Genomic DNA, 26,689 nt, shown 5'->3' with positions numbered 1-26,689 from the left:
CCTTTATATCCATAAGCTTAGTCCTAGTGGTTACAGGGCAGGCATGTTCATGTTAGATCCTAGAGATACAAAGAAAAAAAGGGAAAAGCTCCCTGCTCTTGAAGAGCTTACATTTTACGAGATTATTCCAGGGACTTCATAAATACCTTCTACACATTCAGAACTATCTGACAACAAAAGTGGAATTTGACCTATGTCTTCTGGATTGGACACATTTCTTTACTAAACAGCTAATATTCCTGTTTTTCAGATGAAGAAACTGAGACTCGATGATGTTAAGTAGTCTTCTCAGGGACATACAATAAGTGTAAAAGGCAGGATCTCAACCCAGAAATTTCCTGGTGACAAATTCAATGCCTTTCATACAATGTTATTGCTACCTCAGTATCATCCCTATGATCTCTACAATGCTTTTCATAATTCTGGCTTCCAGGAAAAAAATATCTTCAAGTCAAGGGTGAAACACATAACTGGTCATGAGTGAATAAGTATGGTTACAGGATTGGCATCAATTTATCTCCTCCACCATGCTGACAATCAAGAAAGGGCCAAGAGCCCCGAGGATATTGGAATGTGTTAGCAACACAATGCAGCTTGGCAGCAACAAAAAACAGATGACCAAAAAAAAAAAAAAAACCAGCTTGCCTGAACTATATGGCACATGCTGTGAAGGAAATCAAAGCTTAATAGGCCTTTCTGGTTTGGACTTCAAGATCCCTCCCTGACTCATCATCTTTCTTCTTTTTCTTATTATTCTCTAATTTACAAGTATCATATTCCAGACTATGACCTTTATTATAACCATCTCATCATCTTTGGTACCTAACACAACTTTAAGGGATAACTTCATATTCAACTCTATTAGAGGACTACAAGGAATGCTTTCAGGGCAGCACTGGTGAACATCTAGCAACTGATTCTCTGAGGTGAAGGAAAGGAGGAGAGAAGAATGTACCCCAACATGCTTTAAGTTTAATTTGTATTATTAGAATTTTCTCCATCACTTTCTATGTCTGGACAATCAATAAAATAATAAATAATACCATTATGTGTGTAGTATGGTAATTTCTGAGTTATAAATGCACACAATGAAAATTTAATAATCAGTTCTCCTGAGTTAGTATAAGCAGGCTCCACACAGCCTTGAAGGCTTTCCTCTGATCCCTAACTTTCAGCCAAGAAATAATACAAGACCCAAGAGGGAGAAAGCATGGGTCTTTTCCAGAGTTCTTGATCCCTCTTCCATCTGTAGAATTGACCACAGACTCTCTCAGAAGTTATGTGGAAGGGGCTGCCTGAGCTTCACTTTGGATTTTGCTGCCACAGCAGAGAGCTAGATTGACAGCATGGTTGTCAGTTGGCCCAGGCCTCAGAGATTTAGATGCTCTCATGAGTCAATCCTTCCAGCCCCTAAATCATTTTTGTTGCTTTTTCCCTGAATTTAAGCCAGTTGGTCAACATTTCTTCAGTCTTTGAGCTCTCTGTGCTGAGCATAGAATGGCTGAAAATGCATCACTGTGAATTGTCCAACTCTTTTTAAAGATACATTTCAATCATTTGTGACCCAGAGTCCACCACATGGCAATGAAAAAAAGTCAGTGTTTGCTAAGCTATATCTCCTGCTCAGAGGCAAAGACCAGAGGTTGGGACCTTTGGTACTCTTCTGAACCAACTGTCACTAACTCATTGCATGACCTTGAGAAAGTTACTTTACCATTTTTTGGTTAGCCATCTGTATGACAGATGAGATTAAGGCTTCATGTGAAACTGTATTAGTATTCTGGTGCTGTGAAAATCAGAATGCAATGCTCCCAGTTCTCTATAAGGTAATCTTGAGTGAAAGTGATGGACTTTGAGATCACACCATACCAAAGAACTTCTCCCCTCCTAACAGCCAATTTCCTTCTATTTAAGCCACCAAAGCTACTATGGTTTTTCATAGTGTGATCTGACTGGTTTCTCCCTTGTCCTGAACATTCTACTTCTATTTACATGCTTTCTTTAACATTTCCTACCTGTGTGTTAGTGGACAAATCACTTAACCTTTCTGAGATTCAGTGTCTTCTGAATTCTCAGATTCATCTTTAAAATGGTGATAATAATGCCTATAGTATATACTTCCCTGTTACTTGCTTCCAGGACCGTTCAAAAGAAATTCATGCAAAATGGTTCTTTGCAATTTTTATGGTGCTATTATGGTTACTGTTGTTAATGTAACCTAGGATCTGTTTTAGCTGCCATATCACACTGCTAATTCATATGAACAGAACAGAAGATCTTTTATTTGGGTCTCAGTCAACTGTCTACATGGAACACCAACACAGACTGTCATATTAAAAGTATCTTTCCTGCCCTATGAGTCTCCCTCATATATTATATGCTTCAGCTAAACTGAGCAACTCAGATTCCCCATGTTCTATGCCTCTGTTGTTTACATTTGGGAAAACTTTGATTGCAGTACAGTTATCTCTTCCATATCGCAGGGATTAGGAACACAGTACCCCCCACGATCTGGACAATTTTTTGGCCTTCCTTTTATACAAGAAAAGTTGGGTTTCTTTCTTTTATAGGATGTTCACAATACATTATTATAAGATTTTGGTTAAATATTTGGTCAAAGGCTCTGTGTCATCAGTTGGTGTTCATGTGTCATCTGCGGGTTCCACAAAAATTCTCAAAAATTATCATTGAATTTTTTATGTCACCTCATGATATATAAAAGCCACAATAGGGAAAGTCATAATATGGAATGGATTATTTAGGACAGGGAATCTATAGTTTAGGACAAGGGAGATATAGATGGATAGATAATAATAATAATGTTTGTCCTTCATTTTCGAAAACAACCACAACAAAAGGGAGGTAATGCCATGACAAGCACATGAATTGGATTTGAGTGAGAGGAAGTGCTTTGCTAAGTCACCAGCCTCATTTCTCCTCCAGAGTCATCTGGGGCCAGTGGCCATATATGAATCAGGACAACTGGAGATGACTCTGCATGCAGGACAATCAGGATTAAGTAACTTGCCCAAGGTCACACAGCTGGTAAATTGTCAGAGACTGGATTTGAACTCCTGTCCTCCTGATTCCAAGGCCAGTGCTCTATCCACTGCACCACCTAGCTGCCCACTATAGATAGATAGATGATCTATCTAGATATATGTATATATATATATATATATATATATATATATATATATATATACACTAATACATTTGACACTTGGTAATTACTACTTGTGTGACCTTGGGCAAGTCACTTAACCCTTGACTGCTTCACATCCAGGGCCATCTCCAGTTGTCCTGATTCATATCGGATCATTGAACCCAGATGGTTCTGGAGGAGAAAATGAGACTCATGACTTAGCACAGCACCCCCTCAATAAAATCCAATTCATGGGCTTGACATGGCATCATCTCCCTGATGCAATGGTCTTCTTTGAGGATGAAGGACAAATATTTAGAAACATACTACATGCATATATACATATATATGTACACAAATATATTTATGATCTTCCTTAGCATTCATTATCTTCTCTACCAATCTTCTAAGCCTCTCATATTCTATTTTGCAATATAATTTATCATCTTCTATTCAAGGTTAGAAATTCACCTGGTTAGCTCCTTCAAGGCATAGGCCTTCTTTATCAATCAATAAACATACATTAAGTGCCTACAATATACTAGACAAACCAGGGGGAAAACATACAAGTAAATATATACAAAACAACCCATATATAGGATAGATAGAAAATAGTTAGGAAAAGGAAAGCAATGGAATTGAGAGGAATTAGGAAAAGTTTCCTGTAGAAAATATGTTTTTAATGTCATCTCCTCTACCAGGATATAAATTCTCAGCCCATTGAAGGCAGAGGGCATGTCTTCCTTATTATCTCCTTTTATATCTAGGTCCTATATCCTTTTATATCTAGGTCAAGGCTAATAATGTACAGCACATATTTCATAAATACTTGCTGAATGTATAAATCAATGAAACATATATCCTTGTTTGACTTCACAGGAATCATCAGTGACTTGAAACAAGTAGGCATATTAGCTCTTACTGATGAATATAAATCCAGAGAAGCTTTAGTGAGGGTTACAGCTTTACCTTGCATCACTATTCTAGAATGAGCCACTCCTATTCAAATTCTTCTAGGTCTGCCATGTTTCTAGATCTCTTCCTCATTGCCCATGAAGTGGAACAGATGAATCTGACTACCATGTCTTCTATATATTATCCACTACAAGTAAAGAACTGGAGATCTTAATAAATATGAAATCTGGTGTCCTTAGGATCTTTTTTCACAGTGTTATCACAACTAGGACTGAAATTTCATCAGATATGGCCAAGAAAAAAAGAACTCATCTTCCAAACATTGGTATGACTTGTGTTTCAAAGGGAATAGTTGTACTAACTCAAATGAGATGATGAGCATTTTGAAACTATAAGTATTATATAAATGTCAATTGCTCATACTGTAAAGAAACAGCACAATATAATCAGTAGGTTGCTGTACTGAGTCTAGAAGATCAAATACTGCTTTAGATACTTATTCAAGTTGGATCACATGAGACAGAGTGCTTTGTAAAATTTAAATAAAAAATGTTAGCAATTATTTTTCTGTGCCACTGGGCACCTCTGTAAAATGGGAATAATAATCACTTTAATACTTTTATCATTTCATCTTTGCTTCTGCTTTATGACTCCTTACTCCATTCTTTGTCTTCAAGACATGCCATGACCTCTAATCTCTCCTATCCCTCAATTCTTTTCCAGGCTATCACCTCTATACCGCCTACACTCTTCTTATTTCCCTATTTTAATCCCTTGGTGAATACGCTGTCTCATATACTCAAATCCCTTGATCCCTATTCCTATAACCCAACACCTCTTGTCAAATCCAGACCTTGTATTACTCCCAATATCTGTCTCCTTCACTTTCAGCAGCAGCTAATTAGAACTCAGAGGGAACTGGGAAAATTATAGAATTTTTCTGATTGGATCCACTATAAATTCTACTCACCACAGTGATTATTTCACTTCTAAAGTCACTCAAGGCATGTCCTTCTCCAGCCCAGTCTCACACTGAGAACTCAGCTTTATATCTCATAATGAAAACTTTAAGATAATTCAAAAAGAGCTTCCTCTTCTTTCCTCCTGTCTTACAAAATTCAAATATTTGCCTCCTCTATCTCCTCCACCATTGTCTCTTATGAAGAAGTGATCCCTCTTCTTTTCAAGAAAAGCCCTTCAACATGCACCTTGATTCCCCCACCTTTTCAAGAACATTGACTCACTGTTATATCTATTTTATAAACCTCAATATCTTCCTATCTAGTCTTCTTCCATGCTACTTTCAAACATGTTCATCTTTCCCAATCCTTAAAAGCTCTTCACGTGATCCTAACATTCCTTCTACCTATCATCTCACATCTCTTCTTTCCTTCTCAAACTCCTTGAGAGAGTCATTTAAACAGGTTTCTATATTTCCTAACCTCCCAGCTACTTCTAAACCCTTTGCAATATGTTCCCAACCTCATGATTCAGCGAGTTATTCCTCCCAAAATATCAATGGTAATCTCTTAGCTACAATATGTAAAATTCTTCTCTCAGTCTTCATCCTTCTTGATCTTTTATCCTTTAATATTGTCAGCTATCCTTTATTCCAAGTTGATTCCCCCCACCACCCTCAGGTGTTTTTATGATACTATTCTCTCTTAGTTTTCCTCATACCTGTCATTATCAATCCCCTTTGTTGGATCTTCATTCTTATCATTCCTGGTAACTAAAGTCTATAAAACTCTCTACTGGGCCATCTTTTCTTTTCCCTCTTTATTGTCTTACTTGATTTTAATTATCTCCATGAATTTCCCTGTTCACCTCTCGTCTCTATGCATATGATTACCAGATCAATATACCTAGTCCTAATGTCTCTTGAACTCTAGTTCTTCATTACCAACTGCCTCTCAGATATCTTGAATTTAATGTCCCAAAAGCATGTCAGTTCAACATGTTTAAAAAAAGAACTCATCTTTTTCCCCAAACCACCCACTCTTTCCAACTTTCCTATTACTTTCATGAGTGCCCATATCTTCCAAATCACTCGTTTATTCTCATTGCCATTCTCAATTTCTCACTTGCATTCAATTCTAATAATCTGATTTTTACCATCACAGCACCTCCCAAGTACATTTCCTTCTCTCATCTTACTCAATCACTACTCTTCAATGGATCCTCATCACTTCTCAGCTGGATTATTGAAATAGTTTAGTAATTGCTCTCCCTGATCCAAGTCTCTCCCCATTCGAATTTCTCTCCACACAGATACCAAAGAGATTTTCCTAAAGTGTAAATCTAATTGTGTCACACTCTTCCCTGATCATTCAAGAAACTCCAGTGGCTATTACCTCCAGAACAAAATATAATTATTCTTCATTCATTCGTTCTTTCTTTTATCTTTCTTCCCTTTTTGCATTTAATGGTCTCTATAATTTGGATCCCTCCAACCTTGCTAATCTTCTTAAACTTACTCCACTCCATACCCAACTGTACTAACCTGCTTGACATTCTTCACATACAATACTCCACCTCCAACACCATACCTGATGTTTGGAGTATTCTCCCTCAATTCCAATTACTAGCTTCCTTGTCTTCAGGATTTAGCTCACATCTTAAGTTCTACAGGAAACCTTCTACCACATCTCCCCTAGTCCTTGCTTTAGAAGACTATCTTCCATTTATATTGTATTTAACTTATATTTACACAATTATTTTTGTGCTTTGTCCTATTAGAATGGGTCTCCTGAGAATTTTTTTGCCTTTCTTTTAATTTCTAATGCTCAGCATAGTATTTACCATTATAATAGTATTTTAAAAATGCTTGTTGACTACTTACTCTTTTAATATCTCCAGATTTGAACAGATTGCCAATCCTCAAATGCTTTAAAAATTACAATTATTATTATTTAACCAAGTGAATATTGGGTAAAAGTGCTCAGACCCCAAAAGACAAATAATTTAGAAAGTTGACTTGACCCAAATGACTTTTGAACTTCCTAGAGCTTCTAAAAGTGTTGTAACTAACAGAAACTTTAAAGTTAAAAATCCCTTTAAAATAGAGTGCTTCAATTAAGGTCAGACAAGCAGTTGCACAAATGATAACATAGAAAAAAAAGTAACTTAGTAGTAGTTCATATCAAAAAGACTGTATCTGGTAAAGGAAAACTTAGTTGACAGGAATCCCAGTATAAGTAAGCACTGCAAAATGGCTACCAAAAAGGTTAATTAGATCCAAGGCTGATCATCATAGAAGGAACATTTAAAGAAAATAATGTTTTACTTATAGAAGAGAAGGGGCAGAAGAGGCCTGAGGGATCACTGCTGTCTTCAAACATTTGCAGGTCTGCCAAGTGGAAGTGAGCTTAAATTTACTGCTCACAGTCACAGTGGAGAAGACTCAGATGAGAGTTACAAAGAACAGATTTCATCTTAATTTAAGTTTGAACTTTCTAACAGTTTTAGAAGTTCAGGAATAAAATTGCCTATTGTTTAAGCACTGAAATTGCTCAAACAGAATCTAGGCGCTAACTATCATGGCCTTATAGAAGGGGATCCTCGCACTAGGTGGAAGGTTGAACTAATGAACTCTCAAGTTCTTTCCAGTGTTAATATCTTTCATTCTAATTATTCTATATAATCATAGACTCATTCTTAAAATACTCCATCCCCTTGCTACTTCATGATGAGGATATTTGAAAAACCAAATGCCAGGGAAGGCTAGGTGGTGCAGTGGATAGAGTACTGGCCCTGGAATCAGGAGGACCTGAGTTCAAATTCGACCTCAGACACTTAATAATTACCTAGCTGTGTGGCCTCGGGCAAGACACTTAACCCCATTTGCCTTGGAAAAACCTTAAAAAAAACAAAAAAACAAAAAAAACAAACAAATGCCAGATGGCTTCTTAGCTCAACAACAACAATAACTCAACATTGTACATACCATGCGCTATGTATTCGTTATTGTTGCTGGGTCATTTCAGTCCCATCCAAATCTTTGAGGTGCAATTTCGGGTTTTTTTGACAAAGATATTAGAATGGTTAGTTATTTCCTTCTCCAACTCATTTTGCATTTGAGGAAACTAAGGCAACCAGAGTTAAGTGACTTGCCCAGAATCACACTGCTTGTAAGTATCTGAGGCCAATTTTGAATTCAGAAGAGGTTTCTTTCTGACTTCAGGCTCAATACTTTATCCATTTTGCCACCTAACTGCCCATGTGCTATATATGCATTATGATAAATACTTTACAAATAATTATTTCATTTGTAGGTGAGCGAGGGAGGTATTGTTATTGTCAACATTTCATAGATGAGGAAAACTGAGGCAAACAGAGATTAAATGATTTGCCAAAAGGTCAAACAATTAGTGTCTGTGGCTAAATTTGAACTCAGGTCTTTCTGACTCCAGACTGGCTGTGTCACCTAGCTACCCCGGATACTTTATACTGAGAGGATAAAACATAAAAGGAGACAAACAGTAACAATAACACTAAGACAATCACAGTATATCAATTTAACTTTAGGCGGTATTGATAAGGGAAGAAAGACCAAAAACCATTAAAATCATTTTCTGAGTATTTATCTTTTCATGGTATTAACAACATAAATTACATCAGCATAGTCCCTCACCTCCAGAAATTTCATGGCTCAAACATCTCTCATTTCATCTCTCATTTTTTCCTTTTCCTTCACTGAGGTTGCCCAAGCATGGAGAAGGAGTCCAACTTTTTGGCACACAGAAGACATCTGCTTTAAATGCATTCACCTACCACACTCTGTGCTAAGAATCTTGGCTAGAGCTTCAGTGAGTACCAAATATATATTTCACACACCTAGATGGAACTGGAAATGATAACTGAACTTGTACAAAAATTCTTTAGATAGTTCCCTCATTGGGCTAAGTACAAAAAACCCCCCACATTGTATCATATTTTCCTGTTTTTGCTTCAATTAATCAGTATGCTACAAACTTGTCCATACCTATTCTCTTCAATCATTCAGGATATTCTATCTTGTTGACTATCTTTTGACCTCATAACTTTATTGATAGAAGCTCCAATACAAGTATAATCCTAGCAGTAGAGTGAAACTCATATATTAATTCATTTTGCTACTTGATAGGAGACTGAAGCAATTTAAATACCATTTTTAGACTATCTGTGGATTTAAATTATCCATGCTATCCTTAAGCCAATTAACCATAAATAACTGAAAATTGGCCATAGATACTTGAATGAGAGAAGAATGAGTTGTTGTTCAGTCATGTCTGACTTTGTCAATCCTTTGGGAATTTTCTTGGCAAAGATACTGGAGTGATTTGCCATTTCCTTCTCCTGCTCATTTTATAGATGAGGAAACAGAGGCAGATATGTGACTTTCCTGGGGTTACACAGGCAAGAGTTGAACTCACGAAGAGAAATCTTCCTGACTCCAGGTCCAGCATTCTGTAGATTCTTAGACTCACTTTTCCCCTTTTAAACTGCATGGGTGATGATGGGACATGAATGAGTACCTCTTTGTTTACCACTTTTGCTTCGATCCTCACTAACCTGACTTCTCTATAGAATCCAAATGACTTTCTCACCATGGCATGCTAAGTACTTTATAGACAAGATGTCAATCATTCCTTCAACATGTCTAGGTGATAGAAAAGGAAGGGGGAATTACCTACATTTTTCAGGGCAGAAAACAGAGGTGTAGAGGTGAAATATATTCCTAGAGCTATACCATAAATCTGGCAGAGTCAAATTAGGATCCAGATCTCTCTTCCTATAACCCTGCCTCTAAGCTAAACGTTTGCCATTTTGAGCATCACAATAATTTGAGAGAAAGGACTAATGTTGCTATTTGTGGTGGCTTCTAACCCTTCTCAGCATTTACTTAAGTCCAGAAGTTTTAGCCTTGGGAGGTTCTAGTTCTGGAAACATAACCTAGCAATGGAAAGAGAGGCAGACTCCTGATTTTTGTCGTTCTCATACACAGAAAATTCTCCCTGCCCTAAATAACAGAAGATGTGACTTTTTTTAATTAAAAAAATAGAAATCTTAAGAAAAGGTTAATTGCATGTCACTAATGAGAGAGAGGAAGTTTTACCAGTTCAGAGTTGGATACAATAAATAATGGAATGCCACTATCACAGGCTTAAAGATTTAGCAGCCTACTTCCATCTTCTTGGCTATAAATAATTCAGAGATTTTTTTTTGTTGTTATCACAAAACCAAGTCAGAATCTTTATGTAGAAGATTCTACTGTGTCCCTCTCTTCCTCCTTTCCCTTCTCACCCGGCCCAGGCTGCTCCCTAAGGAATGACCCCTCAAGCTTTAACATTTATTTTTTGACATTTCAGACTATTTGTTAGGCAGAGCTGTCTTTTCCAGATCAAAGCCAGAAAATCTTGCTGAGAACTCCCACTTGGCCTGTCTGTCGGTGACAGAAAGGGCCTATTAACTCCCAATATCCCCTTCTTCCTCCTCTCAAAAAATCCACTGACCCTAATCCAACATACCAGTCACACCTTTCACTCCTTCTGGACCTTTTTCCTACTTTCCAGTCAAGTCCTTACTTTATAGTAAGGGAAATGCCACTCTACTTCTTTTTAAGTGGGAAAACTCAAATACCAAGGAACAGATAGGAATGGACTGAGAACTAGACTTGATGATGAAAGATCTGGATTTGAGTCCTGGCTTGTTCCCTTCTTATTATATCTCTTTATACAATTCACTTCATCTCAATGAGTATATTTATTCATCTGAAAAATGGCATTTCCAACCTCATAGATTAAATATGAGATTAAATAAATGATAATAGTAATAATAACAATTGACATAGTTCTTTTGGGTCTTGAAAGATACTCAATATACATAATCTTATTTATAGATACATGATTATTTATGATGTACCTGCAGGATATTACTGAATGTGATTCTCATTATTAGAGTGACTTGTTCCACACATAGACAGTGGCACAATTATGGGTTAATGTAAACCATCTTGATTATCTTAGTAGTATTACTTTTACCAGAGGTAGCTAAGGGTACTTTGTCAGACTGTTGGTAGAAAATTGGAATATCCTCATTTGCAGAGAAGAAACTGAGATACAGAGTGAAGACAATTTATCTAAAGTAATTTTTCTGGGGCAGCTAGGTGGCAGAATGGATAAAGCACCAGCCCTGGAGTCAGGAGTACCTGGGTTCAAATCCAGTCTCAGACACTTAATAATTACCTAGCTATGTGGCCTTGGGCAAGCCACTTAACCCAATTTGCCTTGAAAAAAAATAAAGTAATTTTTCTGCTGGCAGATCTAGAATTGGAAGTAGGTCTTTTATTCAATTGTCTATCACCAAATGATATCATCTCTATTTTTCCTTCATTTAGGCCACGCACAATATGTGAATTTACAAGCTCTAATTAGGAGGACTTACCATTTCCTTCCAGAAATAATATAGTGATGGTTTTATTTCCTCCAAAATATTTCCCCAATTATACTAATTTTTGACTTAGTGTTACCTACCTGACCATCATCCTACCCTACCCTCAAACCAGAAATTTTTTTTGACTATGATAAAGATATAGGGGATAAGTAAAGGGCTTGAAAATATGTCAAGTAGTTTTATGGCGAAAATGCAACATGTGATAAATGCAGCAAGCATGCAAATGAGTCCCTTTTCCAATCATTTATGGCAGTCTTCTGAATATAAGAAGAAAGATTTGTATCTCATAGGAGAAGAGGCAGAGATAACAAGATATATTTGGTCCTAGATAGAAGCCTGCAGTCACCATCAATGAAATCACACAAAGGCACCAGATAGAGATAAGGAAGCAAAGATGGACCCTTTACAAGAATCAGGGGCAAGGGCTTTAGAGACTTAATGAAAGATATAGGTATGTCATTTGGTCTCCAGTCCCTAACATAATCATCACCCCACCTCCCCTGGCTGTGAGTAGATCCTTACATTGCTAATCTTTGGTTTATATGAGGTCATGGAAACCTGGGAATGTCAGTATTTTTCTTGTGTTTTGCACAAAATTTCACTAGCTCCTATCCTCTATGAAAGGTCTCTATTTCATGCTCCTTCTCTGAGAAACACTAGGAATGTCAGTAATTGATTCATTTTGTTCTTCCTTCCATAGGTCCCTTAGTTTCCCAGCAATGGGAAAACATAAAATATGACAAGTTTTATTTTATCCATTCCCCCCGAAGTTACCCAAACCAAAAGAACTGAGCAGACATACTAAAGTTCCTTCAGTCTGAGGAAATCTTTCCTCAGGGGTCAAACATACTACTCCTCTGGAGACCTTACACAGTACAAATGCCTCAAAATCAATGACTTGTCTTGGTTCAGGGTTGTTCCTCAATGCTTGTGATTCTCTCACCTGTCAAACCTTCTTTGCCTTTGGAGTCAAAGGCATGTCTGTGTCTCTGTCTCTCTGTCTGTCTCTGTCTGTCTCTATCTGTCTGTCATTGTCTCTCTCTGTCTCTCTGTCTCTCTGTCTCTCTCTCTCTCTCTGTCACACACACACACACACACACACACACACACACACACACACACACACACACATCTCTTGTGTCTCCCAGTCTCTATCTCTGTGTGAATGTCTCTATGTCTCTTCTGCTATCCTACACTCAGATTAAGGTTTCAACATTATTTGTCTTCATTCTTAACTTCAAAGCACCATCAGAAAGATGGATTTTCCTCTCTATCATACCTTTTAACCATAGATAGTCTTCAGAATTCCATCTTATACCCTTTTCTCTTCTCCACTACACTATTTCCCTTAATGATCTCATCAAATCCCATGATTTTAATCACCATTTCTATGCTGAAGATTCTCAAATCTACAAATTCTGTCACAATCACTTTGCTGATCTCTATTCTCACATCTTCAACTGCCTTTCAGATATCTTGAACTGAAAATCCAATAAATTCAATATGTTCAAAACAGAACTAATTATCTTGCCTTCTAAACTCTTCACTATCTCTGCTACCTTCTTTATTACTATAGAAAACAATATCACCCTTCCAGATCCTTGGGTTCACCATATAGAATTTTCCCCAGACTCCTCACTCTTTCTCAAACTACCTTTCCCTCTCCAAGTCCACGATGTTGCCAAGAGTTGTCAATTTTACCTTTGCAACATTTCTCAAATATGTCCCCTTATCTTGTCTGACATTGCCACTACCAATGCAGGCCGTAATCATTGCACAACTGGACTAGTGCAACAGGCTGCCTCACTCCACTGCCTTCTCACTACAATCCACTCTCCATTCAGTCACTAAAGTGATTTTCCTAAAATGCAGGTCTGATCATCTCACATGTACACACACACACACACACACACACACACAAACATCAAACACACACTCCCCACTCAATAAATTTCAGTGGCTTCCTGTTTCCTCCAGGAAGAAATACAAAATGCTCTGTTTGGCATTCAAAGTCTTTCATAACCTAGCCCTCTTACTGCCATTTTCAATCTTTTAACATTTTACTCTCTAGCCCATACTCTTTGATTCAGTGAAAGTGGCCTCCTAGCTGTTCCACAAAAAAAGAGACTCCATCTCTTGGCTCTGGGCTTTCTTTCTGGCTGTCTCTATTGACTAAAAAACTCTCCCTGCTTTGTTCCAAATATTGACCTCTCTGACTTCTTTTAAGTTTCAATAGAAATCCCACCAATCCAAAAAGCCTTCTGCAAGCCCTCAATTCCAGGGCCATCCCTCTGTTAATTTTTCCTATTTATTCTGTATATATCTTGCTTTGTATATATTAATTTGCCTATTGTCTCCTCCATTAAATCATAAGCTTCTTGAAGGCAGGGCTATCTTTTGCTTTTTTGTGTCCCTGGACCATACCCCAATGCCTGCTACATAACAGGTGCTTTATAAATATCTATTGATTAATTCTTTCAGTGTGTATATCTGATGACACTCCAATAGCTCCCTTTAGAAGCTGAACTAAGGCTTGGGGCTTTCCCTAAATCCAGATACAGCACTCTGCAATTTAGCTCTTTTCCTCAAGGTACATATATGCCTTTTTATAACTTAAAATGGTTTCCTATTAAGGAGCAGGTAGGCACTTACATGCATGCCTCCTACAGTGTGGATATGTATATGGGGGACCCCATCAGAGAGAAAATAGAAAGGAGGAGCTCAGCTGGAATGCCTACTACATATGAGTGAATGAGTAACTGATTCACTTAATGTGTATTTTGTGAGTTTCTTTTATTGAGAAGTTTTTGAAAAAAAAGTTTCTTGCCAACCTGCAACTTGTAAAAAAGAGAATATTCCTCCTGACTCCCTTTGTTCTCAGATGGAAGAAAACATGAGGTGAAAGCAGAGCAGGTTTTCAGGGCCTTCTAGAATTAAAGATTTGAGTGATATGTAGACAATTGATCAGTTTATCTTACTGAAAGTTGCTTCCTGTGCAGTAATAAATTATAACAAATTGTGAGTTTTTTTGAAGGCAAAGAGTGTGTCTTGTATCTTCCCTTAGTGTCTTACAAAGTATTTTGAATCCAGGAGAAACTTTAAAAATGTTTGCTGACTGACAGACATATTTAGAGCATGTTACAGTTAACAACCAGTATAATCTACATTTTACGGAAAGGGAACAGATTAAAAAACAGATTAAAAAAACTGAGACATGCCTCAGCTTATACAAATAATGAAGTATAAGGCCATTATTGGTGCCAGTATTATTGTACTTATTTTTCCAAAGAGGAAACTATGGCTAACAATGAAGTAATTTATCCATGATCACACAAATAATGAGTAACAGAACCAAGATTCAAACCTAGATCTTCTAATTTCAGGGCTCTTTCCCCAATGGAATCTAGTCATTTAAAATATCAAATTAACACAAATGATCATAAAGTTATTTCCATCAACTTAATGATAAATATCAGATTGAGCATCTGGTAATACCAACAGTTAGGATAATCAAAAAGAGCTAAATTGACTGAAAAAATATTTAACTGTTTCGTGTGCCCTTTAAACATGGACTACATATTCTCTCCATAGAGAGTATTCACTGATGTACAAAGTTACAGTTTTTTTAGAGTTGGAAGGGATATCAGCAGTCATAAATTCTAACCAATATCTGAAAGGAGACCCCACTATTTTATATCCAACAAGAGATTATCCAGACTTTGCTTGCAGATCTCCTAGGAGGGATTCCCATCTATTACTAAACAAAGTTTCTTCCACTTTTAGATGGGTCTCATTGTTGAAAAACATTTTTTTCCCTGGCTTAAACTTGTCTTTTTGTGCCAATTACTCCTGATTCTGATCTCTGGGGCTAAACAGAACAAATCCAATCCTTCCTTCATACTATATCCCTTCAAATACTTGAACAGAGCTATCATGCCCTCCCTGAGTTTTCTCTTCTAGAGGCTAAACATGCCTACAGAGACAAGGTTGGGTTTGGTGATGAAGCAGATAGAGGTTTGAAACAGCTTACCCGCCCATTCTTGTGAAGAGTGGGGACAGGAAAAACCAAATCTGATGAATCCCATTCTCATCTGTCTATAGTTTATTTTGTGGGTTTAAACATAGTAGCCCTTTAAACAATGATACATATATATGTATGTATGTATATATATATATATATATATATATATACATACAGGCATACATATTATAAGGGATATTTTTCTAATTATGTCTATACACTCATAACTTTAGCAATAAATGTTAAGTTCTGGGGTCAGATGAGCCAAAAGCAATTGAAAAATATAGCTAGAAAAGACTAGTGTCTAAAACAAATTGTAAATACCAAACTTGTGGAAATTATAAAAGTAAGAAGTGTTTCTTTTGTAAAAGGAGTTATCAGGACAATATTTTAATTTTCCGTTTTAACTGTAGTCAAGAAACTTATTTAGAGTGAGCTAGATGAGCCCTGATCATTGAAGACTGAATTTGAGAACAGAATATTTGAAGGGGAACCAAGGAAACTGAGATTCTGACAGGATTGATTCTCCTAAAAGATATTTTTATTCTTTTTTCTACTGCAGTAGCCATCATATAGTCAGAAAACAAAACAAAGTCATTTGAGGCCAGTTTTATCATCACAATCATTCACCATAGGAAAAGTCTGATTACATTGTCTAGAGCCATCTGATTCTGAAGCATCACCTTGGAAAAGTTTGTAGTTCCCCCCACACACACACACACAGTGTTATAAACCTACCCTTTGACTTCTCAAACTGAGCAGAAGACATTTCCTTTGAGAGGAGATGTTAAGTGAGCCTTGCCCAATACATTTCATTTCTTAAAAAAAAAGTCAGTCCTCTATTTGCTTTCATTTTACCATCTCTACATACACTTTAAGCCCCCCAGTAAAATAATTCTTTCTTTTTTGTCATTGTAACAGTTTTCCTTTCCCAAAGAGACAGGCTGGGTAGGGTGCAGAGTAGAGGGAATAGAATCTCTGTCTTCTGAGGGTAAAACCCTAAATTTCTCTACAAGTTTCATATTTCAGAGAAACTCGGGCTGTCTTTTGCATCATTTAATAGCTGATGCATATCTTTAACACAAGACTGCCTAGAGGGGCAGCTAGGTGGTGTAGTGGATAAAGCACCGGCCTTGGAGTCAGGAGTATCTGGGTTCAAATCCAGTCTCAGACACTTAATAATTACCTAGCTGTGTGGTCTTGGGCAAGCCACTAACCCCATTTGCCTTGCAAAAAAACTACAAAAAAAAGACTGCCTAGAACATATGTTAGGATATACTAGTGCCATTACAAATATCTTTGTGATATAGAAAGCCTAGGCTGCTTTCCCTAGGATAATCTCTGGCACATCATTCTGTCACCTCCTACCACCAATCCACACTCTTTCTTGAATTCAAGTCAAATGAAGTTTCACCTTGCCTTATTCCTGGATAGACTTTAAGCACTTAATATAAATCTCAACCCTATTTGCCCAATTTTCCCTATTTGCATACACCTTAAGCAGCTGACCTGCCATTATTCCTTGGTACTGCCCATTATTTTTATGTTCTAATATCTAATGTGTGCATCAACACATTTCTAAGCTCTTACCCATCATCACTACAATATATTTACCATAGACCTTTCTATCTGAATATCCCTCTCATTCCCCAGACCTGCCATAGCATTTTAACTAGGTTTTAAATAGCATAGAAAGAATGATGTATATGGAGACAGACTGATAATATGGGTTTGAAAATATAGCTAAGTTTCTTGACTACAGTTAAAACGGCAAATTAAAATATCGTCCTGATAACTCCTTTTACAAAAGACACACTTCTTACTTTTATACTTTGTCCAAGTTTGCTATTTACAATTTGTTTTAGATACTAGTTGTGTGATTAGATGCTTCATGTAATCTCTCATTCTCAAATCATAAGGAAATGAGGTTAATCCTTGCTCTGTAAACTCACAGGATTATTATAAGGAAAATCCTTTATAAAATGTAAAGGGAAAGGTGGAGATTAGATCTGTTATTTCATGGATATAAAAAACTAACAACATGGAAACTTCTTGCAGAGATGCAGGTTGGTACCTTCTCTGTCACTTAGAGTATTGGAAAGTCATCTGGCCCTCTGAGAAGTTAAAGACCTTGCCCAGATTGGCACAATTAGTGCTTACCAAAAGTGGGACTTGAACTCAGCTCTGAGCAGGTTTTCTACAATTTGTTACATCAGGCTGCCTCTTTAAATCACCACAGAATTATGGCTATTGACAAAAGCATATTTTCAAAATGAAAAATGTTCAGGAAAAATCATCATAGGAAGAATGAAAACTTAGAGAATTCAAGATAATAATTTCTTAAATCATCATCCATGTGATATATAGGAGACCCTTGTATTCCATGATATCAAGAGATTTCTCGTCAAAGGTCTTCCATGTACACTTCCTATGGCCCACTATTGTAGTGAAAGAAAAACAACCAAAACAACAATAATAATACTTATCCCCAAAAGGAGCAAAAAAGGGTCCATATACAGGGAGTTTGGAGTCACTCTTTGATAGACCATAGAACTGTAATCACCGAGTATACAGCTAGTTCAACAGAATTAGTCACTAGGTGAAGGCATTAGAAAGCCATCTTTTTGAAGACTCAGATTAAAACTATAGATGGCCCTCTTGAAAGTCAGAAAAGAGAGGACTTACTATCCTATTTATTACCTTTACATACATTTGAGCTAACTCTAGGCTTCTCAGAGGATTGAAAAGCAATCCCATCCAACTGTGAATGTATTCTCAGATATAGAAAAGGGGTGTACATAAGGAAGTATCAGAAGTAGATTTCTAAGGCTAAAATGGAGAATCAGTAATATTTAAGAGAAAGTGGAAGTTGGAAAGACCTCAACAAGAACTGAAGAGTACATATTGTGGTATGAAGTGAGCTGGGAGAGGGACATGCTCATTTTTTTTTAATTTTAGGGTTGTAGTGAAAGTGGTCAATCTCTGGGCTTTTTCTTTGGCCGGCTATCTTCTCTCTCCTGAGTTTTAACTAGACCTTTTTAAACTTTTTTAATTTAAGGCAATGGGGTTAAGTGACCTGCCCAAGGTCACACAGTTAGGTAATCAGTAAATGTCTAGGGCCAGACCTGAACTCAGGTCCTCCTGACTTCAGGGCCAGTGCTCTATCCACTGTGCCACCTAGATGTCCTTGAACTAAACCTCTCCTACCTCCCCCCAACCAATTCAAAAAAAAGACACATACACTCCTATCATCCTGGTTGAGACTAGGGTCCTTTATATCCCACCACCAGACCCCTCAAGGGGCAGTGGAAAGAGTATCAGATTCAGTCAAATGATATGAATTTAAATTCTCTCTCTCACTTTCTACCTATGTGACTTAGAAAAAGGTCTTTAATATCTCTGTGACTATTTTTAAAAATATGGATATAGACCTAAATAGACTCAAAGATCTAGCTCAGAATCCTTTGATCAAGTGCCCTTTCTGATCTGGTACTGAATTAATGCCACTGCCATGGTCATTCCTATGGTATATTTCCCCCCAATCAATCCCATGGTGGCCAATGAGCAGATTTACACTCCTTGCTTCCTAATTATTCCTGTATACCATCAGCTTCATTTGCTATTATGTTCAGTTTGCAATTGCTTAAAGAAACACATACACACTGGCAGCCATGTAGGAGGAGTAAGAGTAAAGGAATCAGTAAACACAGAGATAACTAAGGTTCTCGGCTTTTTGCCTAATCCATGCCTGGCTCTGTTCAGAAAAGTTAAACAGCAATGAAGTCGTCAAGCATTGATTTCTCTCCCTTGTGTGCTTTCCACCTGGCATCAAAACTTGTCAAAGCTTCTCTACTGTATGTGGGGTTCTTGATCCTCTGCTAATGCCTAGGCTTAACCTGAGAGCCGGACTTGGTGAGAGGAGGGAAGGGGGAGGAGGAAAGAAAAGTCCATGGTTGCACCAGCCTGCCTTTTTGTAACAGTTCACTGCTTTTTCCTCTCATCCAAGGTCTGCTGTATTGAAACTAGCTGCAAAAACCAAGCACCTTGAGGAGCAACAAGGGTACCAGATAATCCTCTCATCTTCTCTATTCAAGGAAGCACTTAATTTTGCTGCTCTGGGCACTTTACAAAATTACTAATAGTTGCCAAGTAGAATTAAATCTAACTGCCCTCCAAAGTGAACATTTTTAGCATCAGATCATTCATTGGGAAGATGGAGAAGAGTGGGCAGGGCACAAGTGGCCTACCTCATCATTACAACTTAGAGAATTCCTCCAATTGGCTTTCTCCCTTTTCTGTTTTCCTGTAGCAGTGCTAGAGGAAATACTTCTTCCCCACCCTTTATTTCAACATTTAAAACATATGTGCCTTTATCCCTCTTCCCAATAGCATCCTAAACCTTCCATTCCTAGAAATGAGTTAGAAGTACCCAGTGTTATAACTAAGTCTCAAAGAATTGATAATAATTCTATCATTTGAACTTCTAATTGGAATACATTCAGCTGAAGTATGAGGTACTAAATTTTGGTGTAATCAATCAATCAGTAGTATATCCACCTACTAAGTGGGCATACTAAGTGTTAGACATTGAAGATAAAGAATAAAACAACCTCTATTTCTACTCATAGGATAGGATCATAGAATCTTAGAATTGGAAGGAATTGGTGGACATTTTATCTAACTTACTGGTTCCACAGTTATGGAAACTGAGGCCCGGAGAAGCTTGCCTGAGGTCATACACTCAAACTTCAGAGGTAGCATTTGTACCCAAACCCACAAATGCCAGTGTTTTTCTACTATTCCAAAAACATATTCTAATGTAAGAGATTAAAGATTTTCAAAAAAGTCAGTCATCATGAAATGCTAAAAGGAATAATATAGGAAATTTGCAAAAACCACTTTTCCATGGGTAATTAAAATAATGTTACATTCACTAAATGACTGCTCTGATGCCTCATTGTAGCACTGAAGTAACCCTACATTCTCAAAAACGCTTTGCCAGTGAAGTTCATCTTCAGTCAATATTGGAAATATTTTCATTATATAAGGACCTGGTAATGGTTATTTACCTATTTGTTGTCCAGAGTTCAGCCCAGGTTAGGAAAGGGTCACTACCAAGTATTTTTCCCCTTCTGTTATGCAATTCATAAAATCTATATAAGAAATTATAGAGCTAATTGTTCTTTTTATCCATGAAGGGAATTCCCACACCAATAAAATCACAAACCTTTCCAAAGACAAATATAGATTCCTTTCTGCCCAAAGTTAACTAATAGTGGGAGAAGGACTAAATTAAATAACCTTTTATGACACAGTCTTAGGAAACTGGGTTTTGTGACAGATTAGACACTAACTTTCTGGAAGTTACAAACAGCATTTTTATATAATTTTTTTCCTGCTACCTCTAGAAGCACCCCTCACTTATCTTCACCAATTCCTTTCTACCTATTCCCCAGAGAAAGTCAATTAGTTCCAGAATCTAGCAACACTGGTATTAGAAATACAAAAGTTCATGTTCTCTTCCTAAGGAACCCATGTCAGACTGTTCCAAGTGACAGCTGTGTAGATCATATTGTCCTTAGAGCAATTGATAATATGGGTCTATACTCCTGGGAGGAAATATTGGTTCCAATGTCCTCTCTATTTTCCTCCAGAGAAATCTGGAAGGCTGAACCAGGAATTCCCTCCAGGAATAACTTGGAACATCTAGAACCCCTAGAACATTCCAGGGTTGCTCAGGGTTCTGGGAGTATAGGAAAAAAGAAGGGAATAGGGCTCAATATGTTCTTTCAGATTCAACTAAGTACATATCTGACCTGGCCTAGTTATTGGTCTTCTAATACTATCATGGTAATTTGACACAAACCCCCATCCCCAAGATTATGGAAGCTGCCCCAGGCAGGCCATTGTTTTGTAGAAAAATACGTAAAAAATTTAAATCACAAAGATAATTCCTTCCCCATACAAAAAACTGTGAGACACACAAAACACATCCCTACTTATAGCTGATTGGTACTTTTCCCCTGAGGAAGAAAGGGCTGCCTAATGGTCTGAGACTGAATTGCATTCCTTTTGTTGTTCAGTCATTCCAGTCCTGCCTGACTTGAGTCCATTTGTGTTTCTGGGAGCATATAACCTTTTATTCTTTTCCTTTTTTGGTTTTTGTGGGCAATAGGGTTAAGTGATTTGCCCAAGGGTCCTCCTAACTCCAGGGTCAATATAGAGTACTGGCCTTGAAGTCAGGAGGACGGGAGTTCAAATTCAGCTCTAGATACTTGTCACTTGCCAGGTGTGTAAACTTTGACAAGTCATTTAAAACTGATTGCCTCATATCCCATCTCCAGTTGTCCTGTTTTATATCTGACCACTGAACCCAGTTGGCTCTGGAGGAGAAAGTGAGACTGGTGACTTAGCATAGCCCCCCTCACTCAAATCCAATTAATGTGCTTGTTATGGAATCATTTCCTCTGATGTCATGGTCTTCTTCGACAATAAAGGACAAACAACAATAACAGATGCTGGAGTGATTTGCCATTTCCATCTCCAGCTCTTTTTACAGATGAGGAAACTGAGACAAACAGGGTTAAATGACTTGCCTATGATCAAACAGCTACTAACTAAGCTTAGGTTTGAAGTCAAGTCTTCTTGTCTCCAGACTCAGTCTTCTATCTTCTGCTCCCCCTAGCTGCTCCAGGACTTCATTCTATGGTTGTCTACATATGGAACCAGATTCTTGGTAGCAGTCATGGACCTGAGTCTTCTTAGCTCAAAGGAAATCCCAGGATTTAACTAGGCCACCCAGCAGGGAAGCTTCCTTTTTCCATGGAGGGTTTCAAACTAAGACAAATAAAAATTGCATCTTTCCTTTATTACTGTCTCTAAATCTTCCATCACACATTGACCCAAGAGATACTTCTAAAATCTTTAAGAGATGTCTGACCATGTCACTTCCTTACACAATAATGTTTCCTATTACCTCTAGGATCACATATAAACTCCTCCATTGGGTATTAAAGTTCTTCACAGCCCAGCTTTAGACCATCTTCCTAGTCTCATTAAATCTCACTCCCCTTTATATGTTTTGTAGTTCAACCAAACTGGTCCTTTTCCTCTTCTTTACTCACATTACCCATCTCTCTTCCTCATCTTCCAACAACTGAGCCTTTCAAGGTTAGTCCAATTGTCATCTCCTGTTTGAGGCCTTTCCTCAGTCCCCTTTCCCCCAATCCATTTGTGCTTCATTCCTCAAAATTAGCTTATATTTTTTTCACATATCTTTTAAACATTTGTCTATGTGTTCACATTGTATCCCCAGATAGAATTTGTTTTTCAAGAGCAAGGACTGTTTTATTTTTGTCTTTGTAACCCCACTATCTCTCAAAGCATTCCGTACATGAAAACACTTGATAAATGCTTACTGGTTTTTTATTGTCTGAATGTCAAATAGGAAACAAGCATCATATTCATTTGAACTCCATGAGACTTTCTACTGAGGCTTACCCACCTTACTCTGCTGAAACAGCTTCACTGGGAAATTGTACAAAGAAAGATAAAGATCATTGAGCTCAGTAAAGGGTTCAAACACTTCCCAGAATTCTTTGCACCCATCCCAGTCACCAAATACTCATAATCAAACACACAACACACACACACACACACACATACACACACACACACACACACACTCAAATTCATGTACAGGCAAATAACAAAGTTATTTCCAATTGGAAGGAATAGAAAGTGACCTTTGTAGTTAATTAATAATCTACCTCATAATCAACAATCTAGAGAAAACCTATTTTAACCACGTTCAGCTTCTTCTAGGGGTTAAACAATAAGTAGATTACCAAGACTCTAAGACATACCCGTGTCATTTTAAATGAGGCAAAATCATTGGAATGTATCCAAACTAAATAAGGAATTCCTGGCTTCCATACTTTACTAGTGGAGTCATGCTCTTCCCTGAGCAAATCTGGGCAAATCTGTTTCCCTCTGTTTCATGGAGAAAATTATATCTATTTTTGTAGAGACGGATATAGATCTGAAAGCAGAAGACAAAAAACCCAGAATCACTCCTTCTAACACCCAAATTCTATAAAGGATCAAGGCCTCTGTTTTCTTGGAGTCAAGGTGTCACTATACTGCCCACTAGTGACACAGAAGGGCTCTGAAAGAACATTGGATTTGAAGTCAGAAGACATGGGTTCAGATCTTGCCTCTGCTTATATATTATCTATGTGTGCCTGGAGAATCACTTCCCACATGGGTTTGAACCCATGTCAAATAAAGTAGTTGGTAGATGATCACTAAGGCTCCTTCTAATACTAAATACTAAATACTAAAAAAGGAGGGAATGAGGGCTGTGGAGGAGGAGAAGAGAGATCCTAGGTTCAAATCTTAAATCTGCACAATATTAGGTGATCTACTTAACTTTTCTAGGCCTCTTCTTTCCTTTTGTCAAGTAAAGATATTCAAGCTTGAACTGTACTAATCTTCCTCAGAAACTGCTCTGAGAAAATAACTGTTGGAAATAAAAATGCATAGACTAGCAAATAGGACCAGCTAAGAAAACATAATAACAATATTAAGTAATAATCAATAATAAAGAATGCCACAACAAAGAAAGAAAAAGGGGCAGCCTGTCAACTGCACCTCTTTAATATATTTTAAAAACTTCCAAATAAGACGACTGATACAGTCAGTTCATTAGAAAATAAAGTGTTTATTAAGAAACTATACACTGAACACTCCTATAAGTCTCTGTGGAAACGCAATGTCCCATTGTCATAGCACAAGGTGAAAGTGATGGCAGGATAAAGAATGTTGGGATGGATGATGCCTGGGAGGCCGGAAATGAGGTAATGATTTACAATAATTAAAAAACACCCTCACGCTTACTCCTTGAAGCCACACACTTGGGAGTAGGCCCTGTTCCCTCAGGCCCAAAAGGGAGCAATGAGGAATATAAGGGCTGTTAGGAAGCAATGGGGAAAGCTGAAAGGCAGATAGGGCAGGGCAAGGGGGAGTGAGTATCTCAGTAGAGGAGAGATGGGATACACCTTGAAGTCCTGGGGTAAAAATCAGCTATCCATATAGAGTTTTTGGGGAAATAGAGGAGAGGCTTAGGCCTCACTACAGAGGACAGGGAGAACTTGAGAAGTTTGGAGTTTTCTCCAAAAATCCTATAGAGGGATCTACAAAATTAGTCTTGATGTGAAAACTTCTACCCAGCAGGATTTCAGAATTGAGAATGTGGAAAGAAAAGTTTAACTCTGAGACAAAATTTCCAGGTGGAATCTTTAAACTTAGGAGGAATTAGTGGAGATGCTCAAAGACCCCCAAACACTCTAAGGTCTATTGCAAGACATCTCATGATTAGGAGTATATACTGCATCCTGCATTGTAGACCTCAAGGGGACAGGCAGAGAGGGGCATTGGTAGATGAACCAAGTCAGGGGGTCAAATTGGGAAGCCTGTCAGGAGAATCTGATATTGTCAGAAAAAAAGTATTGACTCTTCCTTAAAGTATCAAAATTAGGCTTCATTTCTTCCAATGAGGAAGAGAACTGGAGTTGGAACATACTCTGAAAAGATGCTGAACCCCCTAGTCCTTCCCTCTTTCCACTAGATTTAAAGGGTTTTTTTTGTTGTTGTTTTGTTTTTATCACCCCCCCGCAGTGGAGGGAAGGGAAGGAACACCTCTCCCTTGGGGAATGTGGCCATGGAGTAAGACATGAGTCAAAGCAAACAAAAGAAATACAAATATTGACCAGAGAACAGGATTGACACTTCCATTGGTGCTGGGGAAGGGCCACAGAAGGCCAATTTTCGCTTCTTTTCCCCCTTCGGTTCAGCTTTGCCTTGAAGATGTGTATAAATTGGGTTCCAAAGATTCTCAAATTCAAGAACAAGAGATAGGGAGAAAAAGAGAATATCCAGGGATGGTGGAGAAGGCAGAAAGGGCCACAGGGCCCTTGCTTCTCTGGTCCCCATGGTCTTGGCGGAGTGGCCAATTCAATGGCCTGAATTTTCCTTCCCATGGCAAAGGCAAGGCATCCTGCAGGCAAAGCTCATCAAAACAGCAGAGTTGGGGGACAGAGAGGCCAGAGAGGAGGCTAGAGAAAATACTCATCTCCCCTTGGGAGTTTTCTAACATTTGCACACACCGGGGGCCCTCTTCTTATAGAAGAGGACATAAGGAGATGGGAAGGGAGGATCATTTCAAAGTAAGTACAAATTTTTCCACCAAAGGAAGAAAAATGGTTTCCATTCTTCCCTCTGGGACCCTAATTTGATGCAACACTCAAGTCTGGCTTTTCCTCTCTCACCAGGCCGTCTCCACCTCTGCGCAAGTGCTGTCTGTGGCTCTTCCCCAGTCTGAGGTCACATAGGTGGCAGCGAGGTCACTAAGAGGGCGACATGATGTCCCAGGGAGAGCCAGGGACACCCACAAGTGTCCAAGTGAGGAAGGTGAGGCCAGAGAATGGCTGGGTTCTATCAGGCTTGACTTTTGTTGCTGAAATGGTGGTGTTTATTTCATTTTATTTTGTGTTATTTTTTTGTAAAGCAAGAAAACTAGATGTTTTTTAAAAGGTAGCTCCCAGAGCACTGTGTTGTTGATTTTAAATTTATTTATTGGCTCTCACTGTAGTGGTGCCTTGAAGGAAGATAGAAGGAGCACAGTGATCATTGGAGAAAAAGGGCAACCCTGCCATTGGCCAATGGGAGATCACCCATTTCTGTTGGTACTAAAAGGGGTGTTTGTAGGGGAGTGGGATGCGCACAGGTGGTTTGCAACGTGTTCTGTTTAGCAGCCCTGGGTCCAAACAGAACAATGGCCTCCTACATCCAACCTCTCTTAGGGCCCAGCCTACCAAGGTGACATCAGACCAGGGAGGCTGTAAAGTAGTTCTAAAAGCCATGGCGTCCTTTGCTGAAATAAACATTGACATCCTCAACATAAATGCCACGGTTAAGAGGCTTGGGATGGCCAGGAAGGCTTATTGGATTCAACATAACTTCTCTGAAACCTAAAAACAAAAGAAAACAAAACAAAACAGAAAAAAAGAAAAAATAAAGTAAACCAAAAAACCCAAAAGAAGATCCAAACTAAGGGACAGAAAACAGAGGGGAGATTGAGAAGGGGACAGCTAGAGATATAGTCAGAGGTAATT

General features: G+C 38.0%; 1 protein-coding gene across 5 annotated transcripts in view; it reads right to left on the bottom strand.

Annotated features, from left to right (window-relative positions):
- Positions 1-26,689, bottom strand: part of NTRK3 (neurotrophic receptor tyrosine kinase 3) — a 472,049-nt gene that overhangs the window by 111,684 nt on the left and 333,676 nt on the right. Inside the window, exon 13 of one of the 5 annotated variants that reach the window (XM_074234134.1) lies at positions 3,227-26,545. The exons of the other annotated variants lie outside the window; for them this stretch is intronic. Coding sequence (XP_074090235.1) covers positions 26,427-26,545 — 119 coding nt within the window. The 3' untranslated portion in view covers positions 3,227-26,426. Of the gene's footprint in view, positions 1-3,226; positions 26,546-26,689 lie in introns of those variants that run through there. 5 annotated transcript variants of the gene reach the window in all.

Source organism: Macrotis lagotis, chromosome 4 (assembly GCF_037893015.1).
Source record: "Macrotis lagotis isolate mMagLag1 chromosome 4, bilby.v1.9.chrom.fasta, whole genome shotgun sequence".
NCBI lineage: Eukaryota > Metazoa > Chordata > Mammalia > Peramelemorphia > Peramelidae > Macrotis > Macrotis lagotis.
The sequence above is the reverse complement of the archived record's forward strand: the minus strand, read 5'-3'. Positions and strand labels throughout refer to the sequence as shown.